This window comes from Plectropomus leopardus, chromosome 9 (assembly GCF_026936395.1).
Source record: "Plectropomus leopardus strain MGB_pleo_1.0 chromosome 9, ASM2693639v1, whole genome shotgun sequence".
NCBI classification, from domain to species: domain Eukaryota; kingdom Metazoa; phylum Chordata; class Actinopteri; order Perciformes; family Serranidae; genus Plectropomus; species Plectropomus leopardus.
In genome coordinates this window covers 3,485,740-3,505,476 of record NC_142184.1, presented here as the reverse complement: position 1 = coordinate 3,505,476, position 19,737 = coordinate 3,485,740, and the positions used below count along the sequence as shown (strand labels likewise).

General features: G+C 38.1%; 1 protein-coding gene across 2 annotated transcripts; it reads right to left on the bottom strand.

Moving 5' to 3' along the window:
• Nucleotides 1–2,763: 2,763 nt before the first annotated feature.
• mapre1b (microtubule-associated protein, RP/EB family, member 1b) lies at nt 2,764–19,418 on the bottom strand. Of its 2 annotated transcripts, none has more exons than XM_042491368.2 (7): nt 19,221–19,418; nt 17,233–17,366; nt 14,615–14,760; nt 10,986–11,187; nt 10,769–10,878; nt 10,424–10,576; nt 2,764–7,500 (listed from the first exon to the last, which is right to left on the bottom strand). In XM_042491368.2, exons 2-7 carry the CDS (start codon nt 17,351–17,353, stop codon nt 7,456–7,458), a joined length of 777 nt encoding a protein of 258 aa, XP_042347302.1. In that variant the 5' UTR covers nt 17,354–17,366; nt 19,221–19,418; the 3' UTR covers nt 2,764–7,455. The 2 variants fall into 2 exon arrangements, with proteins under 2 accessions (XP_042347302.1, XP_042347301.1); XM_042491367.2 differs by having other exon boundaries at nt 17,233–17,363; nt 19,221–19,416.
• Nucleotides 19,419–19,737: the final 319 nt, after the last annotated feature.

Below are 19,737 nucleotides of genomic sequence, written 5' to 3'. Positions count from 1 at the left end.
TTAGACGAGCTGAACTCTGTTTGGCCTGAGCAGCAGCCAATCAGAGCTCACGGCGCCTTCACGGACTCCGCCAAAGCTCCGAAATTACACGACTCACTGTAGTAAATACCGCCCGTGTTGCGTTCACGTATTTACGGTTGTAGTAAATGATTGGCTGTAAAAAAAATATAAATAAATAAATAAAATTGTTATGACAGATTTTTTTACCTTGTCGATTTTCAGCGTTTCTTTTGTTTGTTTTTTGTTTTTTGTCAATCACGTCTCAGGCATTAAAAAGCTTGGAAATAATATCTGAGGTCTTCATTCAGTTCTAAGTTTAAGTATTTTGTAAAATTGTGTGATTCTGTTTGAAAAATAGAAATGTAATTGCAAAAATGTAGATTTTTATTTTTTTAATTTACCATCTGTTTCAGTGTTTCTTTAGAAAAGTACCGATCATTTTACGTAATTACGAGACTAACTTTACTGTACATAATAATCATTATTATTAGTAGTAGTAGTAGTAGTAGTAGTAGTAGTAGTAGTAGTGTTAGTAGTAGTAAAAGTAATAGTAGTAGTAGCAGTATAGATAGATAGATATTATTGTTAACATCGTAGTTATACATGTAGAGTTTTACGAATTATTGTCGACTTTTTGCAGTAATGTTAATTAATATAATGTGCATGTACTGTAATAGGGTAACTATGATCTATAAATAATTATAACTACAATTATTTTTAAAAATATATATTATATTGCATTAAAATTACTTATCTATTTGAGATTTTGTATTTATTTACTCATCTATCTATATATGTTGTCTGTTCAGTTCAAAAAAAGGAAATATATTCGTCTATATCTTTGGAAATCTACTACAGTTATTGTGACAGTCTCAGTGTTGTCAAACACCGTCCTCTATGGACGAAACTGCGTTTGACAATATTCGAGTTTTAAACGGTGAAGTTTCTTCTGACAAACAGCAGGTGGAGACGATGTTTAACTTCTGCTGCTCACAGAGCTGCTGTTTCCTGCTGCTGCAGAGATGAAATGTAACTCAGTACATTTACTCAGTTACAGTACAATTTTAAGGTGGTAGTACCTGAGTTTTACTACTTTAAACTTCCTCTCCACTACAGTTCAGAGGGAAATATTGTACTTTTTATACTAATTCATTTATCTGGCAGCTTTATTTGGCAGTTACTGTTTAGATGACTTTTTTTTACATTATTTTACATTATAAAATATCAACCTTTTTGTCGTGTGACCCCTTAAAAATATCCAGTCGAGGCCTATTATTATGTTGGAGATTTTTATGAGGTCCACCAACAAGATAGTTCCCCTGTTTTTAAGACAGTTTTGTTAAATAAGGATTTTTTTAAAGGGTCACATTATCTAATTTGATGAACCTCGAGCACCTACAGCAGTAACATGCCGCTCTAACGTTTTTTGGACAGATTTTCTGCAGACTAATTCATATTAATACACAAAGTACATTTTAGTCATAATACTTGTGTACTTTTACAGAAGTGTGATTTTAAATGCAGGACTTTTACTAGCGATAGATTTTTATTTCATCATGGTTTTGGCGCTTTTACTCGAGTAAAGGATCTGAGTTCCTCTCTGGACGCCCCTCCGGCCCTCTGTGATGTCACAGCTCTGCAGCGCTGAGGGTCAGAGGTCAACCTCAGGCCTGGACTGAGGGATCACGTGTGATTCACAAAGACTGCTTTGTTTTCTTTGTGTTCTGCTTTCATCTGTTGCTTCCTTCGTGTCATCGTGTTCCTCTGGTTTTCTGCATGTTTCGTACATGAAGTTGAAAAAAAGGAGATTAGTTTTAACAGTAAACAACCAAACTGCTGCTGCAGCGCTAACAGTGTGCAACAAGAGCTAACCTCAACTAATACACGAAGTCCGCTATTAACAAAAATTCTGTGAAAGTCACACATGGACTGTTGACAAAAAACAAATTATAGGCTAAAAGTATTCATTATTTTAAAATATTTTTTAACCTTTCTTATTAAGCTGTTGGTAAAATGTCATAACATCTGGGGAAGAGTGCATTTTCACTTGTTTGGACTTAAACTCAAAGTTTAGGACTTGGTATTGAGTTCAAATACTTGAAACTGACTAACTAACTGACAAATTTTGTTTTTATCTTATTTCATTGTATATTTATAAACATATTTATATATAGATTTCTACATATTGTTGGGTCTTAATTTTTAGCACTCCCACATGTGAGCTGCATTTTATGTATGAAAGGCGCTCTAGAAATAAAGATTATATATATATATATATATATATATATATATATATATATATATAGATAGATAGATAGACAGATAGACAGATAGATAGATAGATAGATAGATAGATATAGATATAACTTGGTCCCGAACTGTAGTATTTTCAGTGTGGTAATAGTACTTCTAATTACATACTGGATGTTCTTCCACCATTTCATAGCTGTAAATTTTTCTTTTAAATATATTTAAAAAAAAATTATATTAGTGCTTCATAATAATCTACTACCTGTCTCAGCATTCTTATTGATTTGATTTAAGACACTTTAATACTAATTTAGACCTTTATAATTACATATATATATTATGAAGCAATACAAGACAGGTGAGAACAGAATACATTGGCTCACAGATTTCTACGTATTTATTCTTCTTGTGAACGGTAAATATGTTCATGACATTCACACTGCTGATCTGTCAAAAAAAAAACGAATCAAAAGCTAATATGGTTCGATCATAAACTGACACACAGGCCGGCGCTGACGTGGAAATACAGTTTTTATTGTCTGTACCAAACTTGATTGAAGAAAATCGAGTTTTCCAGAGTATAACAAACACATCAAAGTCCAGCAGAGAGAGAGGAGACAGAGAGGAGAGGGACTCACAGTGTGCACGACGCTTATCGGCACCGAGGTCACACAAGCACCAGCGTTTCCTTTAAAGCCATCGTTTCACTCTGCTCGGACGTTTTCAGCAGACACACCTGCGACACGCTGCACGCACGATCATTTTAAACCGGTCAGTAATAAGAGCTGCATCCTCAAAGTGGCCAAAACTTTCTGTGTTTTATCTCATCCAGGTGTGTGTGACTGAAAACATCCACGAAACTTCTAATATCAAACAGCACACACAGTCCTCCTCGGTGACACTTACAACACATTTACTACCATCAGTAAACCAGACAGGAGTCGACACAACTTGAAAAAACCTTCAATGACTTGTCAGGAAAAAAACAGGCGATTGTCAGAACCTCTGCAGACACAAGTCGAACCTGACAAGTTATTGAAGTGTGACTCGTTAAATACAGACTGTTAGGGGGGTCGAGGAGGTTACATTGGCACTGGGTTCAGTACAGAGGCCACTATGTAAAGGGGGGAGGCGTCTGCTCCCCCTTTAACATTGCATAACAAAAAGCACTTCTTCACTAAGGCTCAACAACACACACTCATCAGAACTGCTCCGAACAGGGAAAAGCTGCGTTTCTGTCTGTTTCAAGTGTTTTCCTGCACTGAGAAGACTCACAGCACACAGACAGACAGACAGGGGGAATATTAACGTCCTGCAGCGTGCGCTCGTCCTCAGTGTGCTACGATTTGTCTTGGCATTAACCCACCAAACAAACATGAATGGGTTTCCACAAAATATCTTGGAAAAAAATGTTTAAGATGGAGTTTCTAAGTGCTCACATCTGAATTTTGAAACATAAATTCCAGACCAGACGACTGTTTAAGTGAAATAACTTCTGCATTTACTTCAGAGCATTTATTTGAACCTGCTTAGAGCATCAGATGAGGGCGGTGTAACCGATATTAATTTGATTTTCAGCTATTTAGTTCGCTTTGGTCGCTTTCAGCATACATATTTCGGAAGTAATCGAAAACTATTTAATGATAATCGATGTGTCTTTTTGAGTCATCGTCTGAGCAAAAATGTAAAAAATGTGCTTGTTTCAGCATCTCAAATGTGAGTTTTTCTTTATGTTTCAAATCATTACAAAATCAATTAGACACCCAAACATTTTGGGGGTTTTGGGGTGTTGGTCTAACAGAACAAGACATTTCGATACCAAACTTTCAGGTCCAAAGAAATTGGTTTAACTGTTTTCCGACCCTTTAAAGACACAACAATCGATAAATGACAGTATTCATACGTTGCAGGAAGCTCTGCTCATTTAAAAACCTCAGTTTCATTTGTTTTCTCCAACATCAGATCTCCACAACAGTAAGTTTTACTTTGCAGTACATTTTTTTCTGCACTACCTTTAATGGGGTGCAAAGATCCTGGCAGTAAGGAGCATTTTGGGAAAGCAGTTTTTGCTGCATTTTTTCTTCAGCACATTAGATTTGAAATTAAAGAAATACTTGCAGTATGACGCTCTGACTTTCAGCTTTAAACTCATGAGGTGTTTCAGCCACGTTCAGATGAGCAGCAGAGGAAAAGGAGGACTTTTTGCTCACAGTCCAAAATGTGTTTGACAAATTAACCGTGATTACTATTGTTCATATTGTGCCCAATCTTTAGCAGTCTCGGAACCTCGTAAACCACATCGGCAGACACTGATAATACTCTGGACTAGAGCAAAACTCACTTCAGTATCATTTTGAGGGTTTTTGGGCTTCATAATTTGACTGAAAAGGTGACTAACTTAGATAAAGACTCCTCTTCATGATAACTTTCCTGCTGTTTTTTCAAAAATGGTGTGGCTGTGAGGAAAACAGGTTACTAGACCTGAAGCAATCACCAAAAAAATGGACGTAAAAACTCCAACATTTAAGCTAAAAGTCAGTCAAGAAATCGAGTGTGCTGGAGGACACAACAAAAAACAAGTTACTGCATTTACACGTCACCACACTACAAACACTGACTGTGCTGAGAAAGAAAAAGTTCAAATCAACCTCTGGAGTGTTAAAAAAAGCACATATTCTGACACAAGCATCATTTAGAAGTTATTTCTAAAAGGTGAGAAGAAGAGATTATTTTAAGATGTGGACTTACTGAAGGCAACTACCAGAAAATACAGAAGACTTAATACCCAGGCACGCTTCGACTGTGTGCAACATTCAGCTGGATAGTTGTGGTTCTTTCAACTATCCAACAGTTTTAACACTAAATATCTGCACATCTCTGAGCTCCCAAACTGATCTTTAATTCAATTCTGCAGAGGACATTTTTAAAGTCTCACTGTGGAGACAAACCTGCATTTTTCAGCTACTTCATGGCAAAAAAAGCACAACCAATTCACCAGAAATCCTCAAATCAAACTGTTTTGAAACATCATAAAGATATTTTTGTTTTTCTGAGCATTAGATGGAAGACGGGTCGTCCGCTGCACCCTGACACATCTGAGCTTTTGTCCAAAATACCTCCAATGTTTTTTTTTATTTTCAGAACACATTAAAAATATGACTAACAGTACAAACATTTGCCCAAAACAGCAGAGACTTACATTAACGTAAAACAAACAAAAAAGAAGTTATGAAAAATGTTTTCTCATGAAGAGAAAACTGCTATGAATAAGGCCATTGATAAAGTTATATTTTCCAATAACAACTTGCTGTTAACAGTTATCGGTTTGTGTGGAATCAACATTGACGCGTTGCTTCAAATTGGGTACAAATATGTCAAAAATGACATCTTTACAGAGTACAGTGGAAAAACTGGTCTCAAATCTGATCCACAATACACAATATTAGTATTAAAATTGGTCAATTAGAAAGTGGAAAAAGGGAGAAAAAAAAAGAAGAAGAAAAAGACACCTGTCGTGCATTCCCAGAGAGGAATCTGTCTTCAGTGAGGACACTTAATGATCGCACACTTTAAAACAGCTTTGAGATAAACAAAATCCAATGTCAGTAATCAGAGGATTCATCAATGAAGACGGAGCCTGAAAGACGCACGCGAGCCACTTTCACGGCTCATCGGATGATCTTCTCGACCGCGGTCGGCTACACGGAGCGATCGCACTGATCGGCCACAGTCGGAGCTCACAGTGTTTGTCCGCTCTGGGGTCTGAGTAAGGGCCACTGGTATAAAACAGTGCATGTGCCTTCAAACGGACTCTCCGAAAAGATAAATCACACAAAATCACAGCTGATCATACAACTTTTTTTGTCGCATTTTTACTAAATATCAGCAAGTTGATCAAAAGGCTACTGACGTCGACTCGAGGAGAAAGCCACTATTCTGGAGTTAAGAATTGCACATTTAAGAAGCCTGAACACCGAGGCAGAGCGGGGGCTCGTGGGTGTTTAAGCAAAAAGATCTGCTACGAGAACAACCGCTCTACATCAGAAAACCCTTTTTTTTCACTAACGTTGTAAAATCTATCCAACAGAGTGATCGCGTAGTGAGGAAAAAATAAATTGAAAACAAATGTATAAAGTTGAGAGCATGACAGACAGGTGCCCCAAAAACATACAATAAAGAAAAGAAATAATGAAACAAATGGAGTGAGGGGGGAGAAATGTGATAAAACAGTAGCATACATTTACAAAAAGCTCTTCTGAAACTCAACAGGACAAAATCACGATGGTGTCCTTGGTGGAAAAAAAAGGCCAAGAGAAGACCCGACTGCTGCCTCGTCCCAAACTAAACCCTGAGCCCTTCAGTGTGGACGTGTGCAGCCCACAGGTCGCTCTTTACTCACTTCATTTGTCTTAGAAACACATTGGCTACATCAAACTGGCAAAATAATGTTTCTGGAAAGCCTGCCGCCTCTTTCATGTTGACTATTTACTAATGCAAACACTAAAACTGGGACCAGCAAGGGAAAAAATACAAAATGCACCTCAGATTTGGTTAAAAGTTTAAAGTTGGGAATGTGTATTTCTTTCTTTTCGTCTGTGCGTGTTGTCTTCCTCCAAATGCAACAGCAGAGGCACAAAACGGCGGCAGTGCCGTCAAACCATCTGGGTTAGTTTGGGACAAAGTGATTGTTGAACCGACAGCCGGGTCTTCAGAGGAGGTTCTTCACGTTTGATTCAAATTGATTTTTAAACACATACGACCACACACACACGCTCACACACACACACGCTCACACATGCACACACACAGAGAACATCACCGTGTTTTTTACACTCAAGTCCATTACAAAAACCAGATATGTACTGCATGATCTGGTTTTGGGAAGGATGGGATTACAGGTGAGGATGGGTGGGGGAGGGGCTGACAGGTGTGGAGGAAGAAGAGGCAGTGACCGAGGCTTTGTTTGATTATTGGCTAAAGATGTTTTGGGAAAGAAGGAGCTGAGCTGTTTCGGCAGCTGAAGGCTAGAGGGAAGAAGTCCGGCAGGTTGGGGTTGGGGTTTCGGGGCAGGTCGGGGGTTCACGGTGAGGGTCGAGATCAGGTTTGGTGTTGGATATAAAACCAAACTGGCTGTCTTGGCTTGAGGAAGGATCTCGAGGTGTAGACCAGAGCATCTAAGTGAAATGTTGCCTGCAGTCTTGAATATTAAAACTCCTCCTGCTCCTCAGCATCCGGTATCACGAAACCCTCCTGAAGAGACGGAGACAGAGAGAGAGAGAGATGAATTAACAGCACCAGACCTGGAGTCTGGATAGGAGCTGGAAAATCAAAAATAGGCAACGTGGAACCCTCTTTTACGGAGCGGTTCACCGAGTTGGCAAAAGTGGCATCATATGAATAAATCTCTCTCAGCTGTGGGGACAGGACTGAGAAATATGTGGCAAAGTGGAGAGACTACTTGGAGGACACTGCTGGAACAGACAGATCATGAAGTAAATTGCAAACCACGTGCATGAGACCCACGTGCACACTTTATGGGTTTTATGCGTTTTTTCTTGACTTTGTTTTTGTATATATTTGTTTTTCATTATCTATTATTCTATTTAGCAATTTACTGTTTTATATTTAAATGCATAAGTCATGTGATTTATTGGCCATAGGTGACACTTTTAAAGTGAAACGATCAAATAAAATATTATTGGAAAAAAAGGCAATGTGACTCGAGCCATGTTGGCTTTTTGTCCCAGAGACTGATGCGCTGAATAATTTGCTTTTTTTGGGGGGGATCAAATCGTAGGTTACCATTTTCAATAATTCCACATATTCCTCATACAGTGACCTGCACATTCAACCCTCTTCGTTTCATGCACTGTACAGCTCTTCAACATTTTACACCTTTGTACTGTACATTTTCATTTTCATTTTATGATTCTTGACTTTGGGATACTTGTTTTTTTTGTTTTTCTATCATTTTTCAGCTGCGACTAATACAGAATTTCTGCAGCACGAGTTCTGACTAAGGAGAGCACACATTATGCCTGTTTTAAAAACTTCACAGTGTCTACCTGAGTTTTCGCATTGATTTTAAAATTCTTTTATTAGTTCAGAAGGCTCTGCATGGCCCTGCACCAGACTGCATCTCAGAGATACTTTTAGTTAATGAACCAGGAAGGTGCTTTTAGCCATCTGAGAGGAGAGGAGGAGATCATTTTAGTCTTGCTTTAATGTAGTGTCTTAGTATCACAATTTTATTAGATCCATTTCTGCTTATTTCCTAAGTTGTTCTTAATTCTTCAAACCGTATCGCACTTTGAATACCATTTGATGTGTTTGAAAGTGCTATATATATATTTATTTTTTTAAAAAACTGATTGGTTTATTGATATTTATTTATACCATTACGCAGCACAAGCAGTAAAACCAGACTCTGATTTTTGCGCGCTGAAGCAGCACAAACACAGGTAAGTTAACACAGCAGTAAAATCAGATAATATAGATAATAAAGAGTGTTAAAGAGCAAATCAAGTCAAAATTATAAGCAATATGAACCCAGTACCCACAACCAGCAGTGCACTTGAAACCAACAGTGCTGTTGTGTCTCTGAGCGGTGTGACATAATGGTGCGGTGAATAGCAGCAGCTCAGCCAAGCACCGCTGCCAACTTTCAGCCTCGGTGAGCGGGCTGCATTCCATTCCTCTGCAGGAATTCACTGTGGCATCAGCAGTTGTTAACAGCAGAGCAAATGGGCTTTAATCTGCTGCTGAACTCACAGCGTATTTATTTAACCCTGTTTGGCGCGTTTCACATGCTTTTCATTCTTCATTTTTGACCATTTCAGCTGTGTTCATGCTTATGGCATACATTTTGGCAAGATCGTGTATTTTTGTTTTATTTGTGAATTTCCAGCTCAGAAACAATATTGTTATGTTGATGCTGTTAAGTGCAAAAAATGCTCAAATGAAACCCATTCAAACCGCAATTTTTGATCCCACAGCCATCAAAGCATAAAAACATGCATTTTATTATTTCTGGGTGTCATTCTGGGCTTCGGCCTTGGAAAATGTCATTATTACTATTTTTCACCTGTTGACGTCATTTTTACCATATTTGGCATATGGAGAAAATACATGCTATTTCTACAAGGTGCACTGTCACAGTCAATGTTGCTGCTAATCACTGACATATCCCAGACTGAGATAATAAAAAAATCTACTTTGCATGTAGTGTATTGAAAGAAGTTATTTTTCTTTTCATCTAAAACCATAGTGGCATCATAAAAAAAGGTGCTTAAAGGGTTAAAATTCCGAAAATTAAAGCTTGATTTTGAAAAGCGCATTTTGTACGCAGAGCGATACGCGTGCGGGCTCTTAGGGTTAACACACTGGCTTATTTTAGAGGATATTTTAAAAAATGTAGCTCAAGATCATTCAGATATGATAAAGACCGAAACTAACAGTGTTAGTCCATTTCCGTATTCTTCCTGTCTGTGGCTTTCAGCTCTGAGCTGATTTCCTTCTACTAAGGACATGTTTCTTTACATAAAACCTCAAACAGATTTTTTGTTGTTTTTTAAGCGCTGGTCATTGTAGCTTTTAATGAAACAAAAAGGAGGAAATAGTGCATTTGTCAGGGACTATTTACAGTGACGGATTAATCCCTATTTGGCGCTCTAGTGAGTGTTTGTGGTAGCACGATGGTGTGTGTGTGGGACTCAGTCAAAATATACTGCAGTGTGTGTTAATGACAGTAATGACGGAGCAGTGTGGCTTACTGATGTGTTTTTATCTACACCGGAGCTCTGCAGCACAGAAGGAGAAGATATATCATGCTGTAGATACACACACACAATACTTGTTAGTAGTTCCACTCACTGTTGGTTTTGGTCTTTTCATGAAATGTACTGACAATAACAAAAATATTAAATATATCGTCAGTATTATTTACAGCCATATCTTCGTTTATAGTCATTTCTATGACTGAAATTAAGAAATATCTTGAAAATATCATTCTGTCTTTAAAAATGATTTATGAGGGCAGTTTTAAAAATCCTGTTGACGAATTTAATTTCTCGTTCAACTAAATGATAACATTGTAAAAACCATTGACTCCTCAGCCTGCAGAATCAATCACAGCATCACCAAGCTACATTTCATGAAAACATGTCAAACTCACATCTGTGGCGTAGAGGATGTCGATGATCCTCTGCAGTGTGGGGTCGCCCTCGCCTTCCTTCTCCTGGCAAATCAGCTCAATGTTCCGCAGCTTTCCAAAATAAAAGTCTCTCTCCTTCTCCATGTCCTGAATGGTATTTTTCAGAATCTCCATCTGTGGGGAAAAAGGGCCAAAACAAAATTACATTTTGTGTCTAGCTCTGAATTTAATTTCCTCATAGAAGACACAAAAAAAACGCTCATTTTAGTTTATTTGCTTGATGTAGATTTCATTGTCATTTAACATTTGTGTCATGGTTGTATGCTGCTGTTTTTTTTTTTTAACAGAGCATAGTGATATGCTGACCTCATTCATGAGCTCCGCCCTCTCCTCGTCGCCTCCTCCCATCCCCGGCTTCCTCGTGCTAACATGAGCCACCTTGGGTGCAACCTTGGCAACAGGAGGCCTCTGAGGAGCTAAAAAGACAATGAGGAGAAGCTTATTACCAAGAGAAAAAAGTCATAAGCACTTTAAAAGTTCATTTCAAACAGTTTAACCCAACGAGACCAGCCATAGCTCTGACCTTGACCGAGGGGTTTTTTAGGGGTTTTGGCGGGAGCTGACAGGGCAGTGTTGCATGTGGGCATGGCGTCCTGGCCCTGCCTCGCCTCCACCGGGTCGTACTCCTTCCCATCGTAGTTGGCATCAAAGAACTTCTTAAACCACTGGACAAACTCAAAGTTGTCCTGGAACTTCCCCTTCACCAATTTGTCGACTGGAATGATCTGGAAGCAGAGAGAGAGGTAGAGAGCGTCAGGACGGGATGTTCGGACCGGTGTCCGCCTGGTAGCTTCAGGTTAAATGAGCTTCCACGTCTCTGACGGTGTGTGAGTGCCGCAGCTGATATTGTTACATTTTCAGTATCACTGTCAGTATGTTTGTTTGTTTAAGAAAAAACAAGGGATTCAGTGTGACAGCGGCATTCAAGTAACATTACAAACAACCCATCACCGCTAAAACGGACCGGCAACATGAAATATTTTTTGCTCACACTAAATTAAACAAAAGCAGGAGACTGTGTCTTATTAAGTTGCTATGGTCTAAAAGAACACCACTTCTAAGCAGAGGAGAGAAAATAATGTTATCTCTGAGTAGGGGTCGACAGATTATTGCCAATTGTTATATAATATGTAAAAAAAAAAACAAAACTAAAGACTTGAGACTACAGAGTAAAAAATATCATGTCATCACTGACATACACATTGATACTTGAGTAGATAATCTCATAAATATCACAGCAGGAGAAGAAAACTGTTACAAAAATCTCAAAGAGCAAAACAGAGTGAAAACCAACACAGCGGCACAGGGACATCCTTCACTCTGACACTGACTCAGAGCAGCTGCTGACCTGCTGAAAGACAATGATGGAAGAACAATGTATGGACACCGTAGGTATCTAGGCCTAGGAAAATAATGTCCGCACTACTGACACATACATTAAACACAAAGCTGTCGAGGATCATAGTCACAGTAGGGGGAAAAAAGCAGCTAAAAAAGTGTCAGCAATAAACCCAGTTACTCAGCGATGGAGGAGGCTGACATCATTAGACGATACTCAAAGCTTGAACGAGAGCAAAGTCCATGATGCAGGCACAATGCTGCGGATTATAACCCTGAACAGCTATGAATACCACTGATGTGCTGTACATGTTCGAGCATCTGTTACAGCGATCTATGAATCAACACTGTGCAGGAATCTCAAACAGAGCACAGATCTCTTTACAAATGGACGGCAGGAAGGAGGCTGAAACATGAATAAATTATGGGAGCTTAGTCAATAGTCCTGCAAGCTGCTGCAAGCTTGGTCTGGAAACAAATGATGACTAAGCTGCATCTGCCCTGCCCTTTACAATCTTTGTTGATATATTAAGACTTTGTCAAGTGTCTCAAAGCATTTACATTACATTTCATTTACTATTAAAAGCTTCTGATAATGGAGAAATAAAACTGAAACAGATAGTGTTGTCTCACTTCTAGCATTCAGGAAAAAACATGTTTGCCTCTTTTCACAAGGCAGCCCATGAACAATGATTTTTAAAGCTGATGCCAAATCAACTACACCCTTATTGAGCAGTTTGTAAAAGAAAAACAGGGCTGCACACACAGTTGAGCTTTTTGATTTGTATCTCAGTCTCTGAGTGTCTCATTACTTGGTGACAAATGAAGAGTCCACATAGACAGGAAGTAAACAGTATGCAAATAATGACAGGGAAGCTGACATAGTGCTCAGAAAAAACAAAGTGACTCATGATCAGATCAGCAGAGGCAGTTCAGCTGGTTGGGAGGGGATGACAGGAGATCAGTTTGCATAGCAGTAAGAAAACATTTTATCATACTGTTATAACAATCAGCCACAGTGACCAAGGGTCAAAACACTTCCATTCATATCTTCTGTCAATCTAAACATTTTAAAAGACCCACATTTCTTGCCCTATTTTGATTTTTCCATTATTTACGCAGTCCTTTATACATTGTCACAAATAATTAATCTGCACAGTGACAGAAGAGTGTGTAAAACGTTTGGCAAGTAGTGTTTTCCCCACCACAGGAAAGAGTGAGCGGGCTGTTCAGTTATGTAGACCGACCGCAAACTAATCTTCAACAATCAAGCTACATGATTCAAGGTAACTCATTTTCAGGGCCTCTGATTACCGCTGCTGTTGCGATACCATTCATGTGATCTGTGCCTGCAGCTGCTGTACACTTAAAGCCTTATCAGCCAACCGCTCGAAGGTTTTCAGCATGAAGCAAAAGATGCAACCGTAGTCAGACTTGTGTATTTCTGTATTTAGATTCCTTGTGATTTTAATTATCTTCACCAGGTGTAAGCCTGGAGAGATCATGCACTTGGTTGTGTGAATGTGTATCTGTGTCATCAGCGGTGTTTTAACACTGGGTGATTTTGCAGCTTCAGTGCAGAGGGTTGTGGTGTTTATTACAACTTTTGTAATACCTGCTTCCTTTCTTTCCACACAAAGCTCCGCTCCCTCACCAAAGCAGCTCGAGTCTGTGTTCGTCTTTGCCCGTCTATGGCAAATGTTGATAGTCTATTACTAATAACATGTAACCTGACAGACTGTGTTGTGGGCGAGACACTGAACAAGGATGCAGAGTGGTGAATACAGTCAGAAGCAGATGGCTGCATCAAAGCCAAAGTAGTTTTTCTAATTTAAAAAAAAAAGTTTGAATGCTAATCCAATAAAAAGTGCAAAACAGGGTGCTAGAGCAACCAACTGAGAAAGTTAGTAGCACCAGTACTACCAGTGGAAACGTTAATCTGGATCTCTGCTTCTATCCATGATGCCAGGGTTCCTGGAGCTTAAGGCAAGTTAGATTTAAGACTTGTAAAGGTTTTTTTAATGCCCCTTGGAATTAATTTTAAGACTAATTTTGTAATAACCAAAACTATAGGAGGACAATTTTGTTTTGTCCAAATGTTTAGTATGACATAAAATGCCTTTGGTCCAGTGAAAAAGTTAGGATTATATGCGTCAAATGTTGAAAACAAAAAACAACCTTTTTGGAGTGAAACAGATAGAAGACAATGAATAAATTATATTATCATAAAAGTATGTTTTAGGTTTCCCAATCGAAGCCATAATATTTGACACTCCTATCCGATTTTCCTGGAAAATTTAGTATTTTTCACTCTGCTTGGGAGAAATTGCTCAGATTCCAATCATGACCAGTTTAAGAAGAGACATTGATTAAATTATTTAACAAAACCAGTTATTTTCAGATTTTACAATTATCAGATTTTACAAGAAAAAGACCCATGGAATCATACTTGCCATGTCTGCGCATTTTAAAGGCTTGTGAAAAATGAATTTAAGTCATTTTAATACCAATTAGAGCTTTAATTTTATATTAATGAATTCAGTGCCCTTTTTAAGGATAAGGACAGCACGGTGCAGGTATCAGACTGTATTAACACTTTGCATATTAGATGCACATTACTAAATAAATTATATTTGTTGTAAATTGTTCTTTTTGGTCCCAAAGCATTCACAAAAATGTGGTGAACCAACAACCAAACAAGCCCTCTAATTATCAGGAATTTCTCCATACATTTCCAAACCGTCTGCACTTATGTGCCGTATGTAATTTTAAACTTACGTGCGTGCAGTGCAGTAGGCGCGTGTTGTTACTTACTTTTTCGACTCCCATCTTTTTGAAGGCAACCTGCAGAAGCTTAAAGTTGTGGATGTATTCGTGCTCCAGCTTGGCACCAAATTTAACTCTTTTCAGAGGCATAGAGTTGGGAAACAGCATGTCCATGAACTGGCAGTAGACCGCACCTGGATGATGAAAATGATCCAAATAAATTGAAAAAATTAAAAAAAGTACATGACAACTCCTCTAATGTCAAATATAGTAAAATCATTACAAGGACTGGGTCATGGCTAGATGGTAACCCTTTATTTGTGAAACTCGCACAAATCAAGCTTCAAAATATTTGTGTTTCACTGTTTTATGACGTGGCAACGCTGTCGTTAAGCTCTGGTTAAGTTTAAGTACAGAAAGCCCAGGATAAGGGTTAGGGAGAGATAATTGTTTGGGTTCAAATGATCACTTGAAACATTGAGCATTAAATCTTGCTGAATTTCTTTCATGAGGACTGAGTATGTGCTGCATGTTCAAAGTCAGCGGATGCCAAAAAACAAGAACATGTGGAGTGAGAGAGCAATATAAAAAGATAAAAATAGACCTCACGTTCCTTTCAAGTGAAAAACAAGGAATCCTACAGACATGTCTTTATGAAAGATTGATGTTTTTAAACACCTCCATCTCTTTTCCTGTACTGTCGCTCAGTGAGCAGCAGCTGAGAGATGACAGCCTGGGTCAAGGGGGCATGAGCTGTACCTACAAACAGGAGCGCATCCTAAAATTCACTCCATCTGATTCTCATTTACTGCTCTGATTATTTAAATGCTGGGTCAAATTGTTCTGAGTTTTAATTTCTTTGCTTCTATCAGTTCTTTCTTTAGTGGTTGCTTATGTTAACGCGACATTCAGAACCTAAAATTCCCTGTGTGGAATCACTATGACAGTTGATTTTAAAAGTGATGCAGTTAAAACACTGACATGTGTACATACAATCTCTGTATTTATGATTTACTGGATCTAAAAACTACACATTCAGCACCAGTATGTAACACTTTTAAACAACACCAGCCCTAATCCAAATACAAAACCAAAACCCAACAAGGTAAAAGTAGTGTTTGGGCAAGAGTAATATTGTATGAAGTAGTGCAGTACAGTCCTCATAATACTAGGGTGCATCTGCTGGATCACCCGAAAATAACTCTTTCAAACCGGGGCAAACTGACTGGATTTCTTTCCAAAAACAAAGATGGAAAAGGACAATGAGCCACTTAAGAAATGACCCAAAAATTAGCAAAAAAACATAGTTTGGCCTTCAAGAAAATTACAGAAAATAAATAACACACAAAACAAATAAACAAAAAAGTATTAAAATTTGTTTAAATATGATTTTAATGGAGAGTATTTTTCCAACAGAATTTTAATTATATAATTTGAATAATTATGAAAATACTTTTTATTTTTCCCTTTTTGGTGATATTTTTTCAGTGACTCACTCTCTCTCATTCCTTCTCTCTCAGCTATTTTCAGGTCATTTTCCCGTAACCTTTTACTAATTCTTGTCAAGCTGCTTACTGCCTTTATTCCCATGTTTTTGAAAGAAGTCAAACTAATTTGCTCAGGTTTTACAGGTTTAAATCTGGTGAAAGGTGTCCGATGGCAGCACAAGAAAACTGATGATCCAGGTTTCAGAGGGTATACAAAGTCACTCACTCACTCAGAATCTAGACAGTAGGAGGTTATTATATTGCTTTTATTTTGTAATAGTATATTGAGCTTCTGTTTCAAGATAGTATAATTTCTCTTTTAGTATGACTTCTGCAGATGAAAATCCGGTTGATTTGTGAATCTGTGCACCAGGGATTAAAACAAGCTGTGCCTGCATCTGCTGTTCTGACACGCCTTTTAATTACACACTAAAATCTGAGGGTTTAGATATTCACAAGCTACAAAGACAATCTGCAGAAGTACAGCACATGCATGCACAGGCAGATGGGTGTGAATTTAAGGAGTGATGAATATCAGCTCATCACAGGGTTAAAGCAATAGTGCAACGGTTTTCCAGTGGTCTTCATCACCATTTAAACCAGCCATGCTGATGTATCTGGAGGATTTATCAATTTCTTCAAAAATGTATCTATTGAAGATGGACATCCTGGCAGCCACTGTACACATCTGACTTAATACTGTATCTAATAAAGCGGTCAGGCCACTAACACTGATGTATGAAATCAGGAAACCTCTAATCAATTTGGTAAAAATAATCAGAAATGGTAAAACAAAATAAACGTAAGTGCAGTTTGCCATTTGTAATTAAGTTCTTTTAATATTTTAAACTGGGCAAGTTGTGTAATTTGTATATAAAATTTAACTTTTCTTAGGTAATCTTTAATGAAACAAGGACAACCCACAAAACCATGTCTTATCTGGTCATGACTTATGCAATAAAAATAGACGCTTTAATATTTTCCTGTCACACTGTCGACGTATTGAGCATCGGTGGCAACTGACCTTCTGTTCCACAACACAGTCGTGCAAAATATCACACATGCTGACACTGATCACGGTTCTGTTTAATCTGTTTAAAGAGGTCTGACTTCTGACCGTTAATTAAACGTATCTCATAATAAGAGAAAGATTTACAAAAAAAAAAAGAAATTCCTTACCTGAACACAACATTTCTATCTTGGTGAGGTTCATCTGTAGAGAGTCATTGATCCAAACCAACATGTCATGACGACTTAAGTTGTCGCTGGTCACTGAGGTCGAAAACACGTTCACAGCCATTGTCGGTCACCTGCTGACACAGAGGAGAGAACAGGTGTGAGAACATTTTACATGATGACTAGTTAATCTGTCAGCGTGGCTCGTAGAGCAGATGAATAACTACTCACAGTCAAATGTACCACCACATAGCTGATGGCTGACAGATAACACACATCCTTGATGCTGAGTCATCATTCTGAGGATTTTTTTTCCCCAATATAAAAGGTCTGTAAATAACATGACTAAGAACTGCCTAATGCACAGATACACACAAAGCAACTGTTATTTCATAAATTACTTGTATAAAGACACATTCTTAGTACAATAGCAGAATAGTCTCCAAAATACTTTGTTCAATATTACTGAAGGCAAAAAAGGTAGTTAGTATTTACATTTGAAAGCTGCAACAGAGATTAATTAAAGATTAATTAGAGTCAATTTAATACCAATTAAGGCCTTTTTTTAATTAATAATTCAATGCCTTTACGACTTTTGAAGGAACCCCGGATTTTCATTTTTTTAACATGTAGGTTACTTATTTATAAGTACTGTACATCGTTGACACAATTTGTATATTTCCTTGCGTCAACCCTTTAAAACTTGGATGGACATCAGTTTTCTTGTGCTGCGTTCAGACACCTTTCACAAGTACTTACACATCTGAAACCTGAGAAAATCTGTTTGGTTTCTTTCAAAAACATGAAAAAATAAACAGAATGAGAAAATTGAGATAATTGAGATTACCAGGTGATCAAAAAGTGACCTGAATATACTATTAGAATATATTTTTTAAAAAATAGGGGAAGACTGTTCAGAAAACCTGATTTATAAATCTCATAACTAGATTGTTGGGTTTTTTTTGTTTGTTTGTTTTTTAACCATTTTAACTTATTTCAGGTAAGTTTTTGTATTTCTTTCACTAATTTCTTGTCGATGTTTTTTGCTAATTTTCGGGTAATTTTCTTGTCATATTTTAACTAATTCCTTGTTGATGTTTTTTGCTTGTTTTAAGGTAGCTTTCTTGTTATCTTTGGAACCTTTTCTTGTTGGTTTTTAGCTTATTTTGAGGTAATTTTCTTGTTATCTTTTCACTAATTTCTTGGTTTTTGCTTATTTTCTTTAAATCTTTTATCTAATTTCTCATTGATGATTTTTTTTGTGTGCATATATTCAGGTTATTTTCTTGTAACACTTTACTAATTTCTGGGTCATTCCTTGTTAAGTTTGTCGCCTTCTACCAACGTTTTTGAAAGAAATTTAGCCAATTTGCTCGGGTTTCAAAGAGTTAACTGACGTCCCGGCCGATAGCAGGTAACGGTTAACAGCTAGCTAAATGCAACAGGGCCCCGGTTACAAACTTGTGAGCTAACGGTGGCAGCAGTTAGCCAACGGACGAGCTAACTTAGCTCCCTGAACAGTTAGCGTTAAATTGGCTCTGCGGCTAGCCAGCGGACAGCAGTTAACTTGAAAGCTACCACCTATAAAATAATTACATGAGGTGCTAATTTAGCTTTACGCCGGCTAAGATGTGGCTACAATTGGCTAGGTTTGTGGGCAACCACCTGCTAGTGCGAGCCGGTTTATCGCAGCCGTTTCCCCGCCCTGAACTCACCAAACACCAGCTAGCTTGAGTTAGCTCGACACCGCTAATGCGACAAATGTTCGCTGTCGGAGCTGGAAGGCGCTCGCTTTCTCTCAGCTAACAGTTACTGATAGAAATCGGCGGTATTTATTCATACGAAGCCTCGCCCTGGCTGTTTTTCTCGGCTATGTTCATGCTAGTCACGGGCTAACATCTTAGCTAACGGAGTTTAGCCGCTGCGTCCTCCACCAGCCGCCGTTTCACATGCCGGTAAAATACACCGTGTTTCAGCGCCGTTACACCCACCTGGAGCGGATTGGCTTTAACAGATCTTGGACACGGTGGTTTTACTGTCTCTCTCCGCTGATACTCGGTGTCATATAAAGGTTTATCTGTGACAGTTTCGACGTTATCGCCACTTCTGCTTTCTCTTCTTCTTCTTCTTGGCAGCTCACGCTCACTCTACCGGCGGAATAACCGACCTGATGACGTCAAGACGGAATGGGGTAACGCCTAAACGTAATGACGCTATAATGCGCCGTTGACGTCAAAAGAAACGTCAAAAATGAAATAAAATAAAATATTATTATTATTATTATGATTATTATACCAGAATGTTTTGCCAAATTTTGACAGAAGAAATTTCAGATGAACGTTGAAATAAATGTTTAATCTAATGCTACACTTTGGTCGAGATAGAAGAGAATAGAATAAAATAGAATAGAAATACTTTATTAATCCAGTGAGGGAAATTGTTTTGTTACAGCAGCAAATAAAAGAGCAGCAACTGAATGAAATATTCGCTGAAAAGGGCAAAATAATG

Coding starts and splice junctions, on each gene's coding strand:
- mapre1b (XM_042491368.2), bottom strand. CDS start 17,353: ATGGCTGTGAACGTGTTTTCGACCTCAGTGACCAGCGACAACTTAAGT. Junction 11,188..14,614: donor AAAAGATGGGAGTCGAAAAA/GTAAGTAACAAC, acceptor CTCTGCTTCCAG/ATCATTCCAGTCGACAAATT. Junction 10,577..10,768: donor GGGCGGAGCTCATGAATGAG/GTCAGCATATCA, acceptor TTTTCCCCACAG/ATGGAGATTCTGAAAAATAC.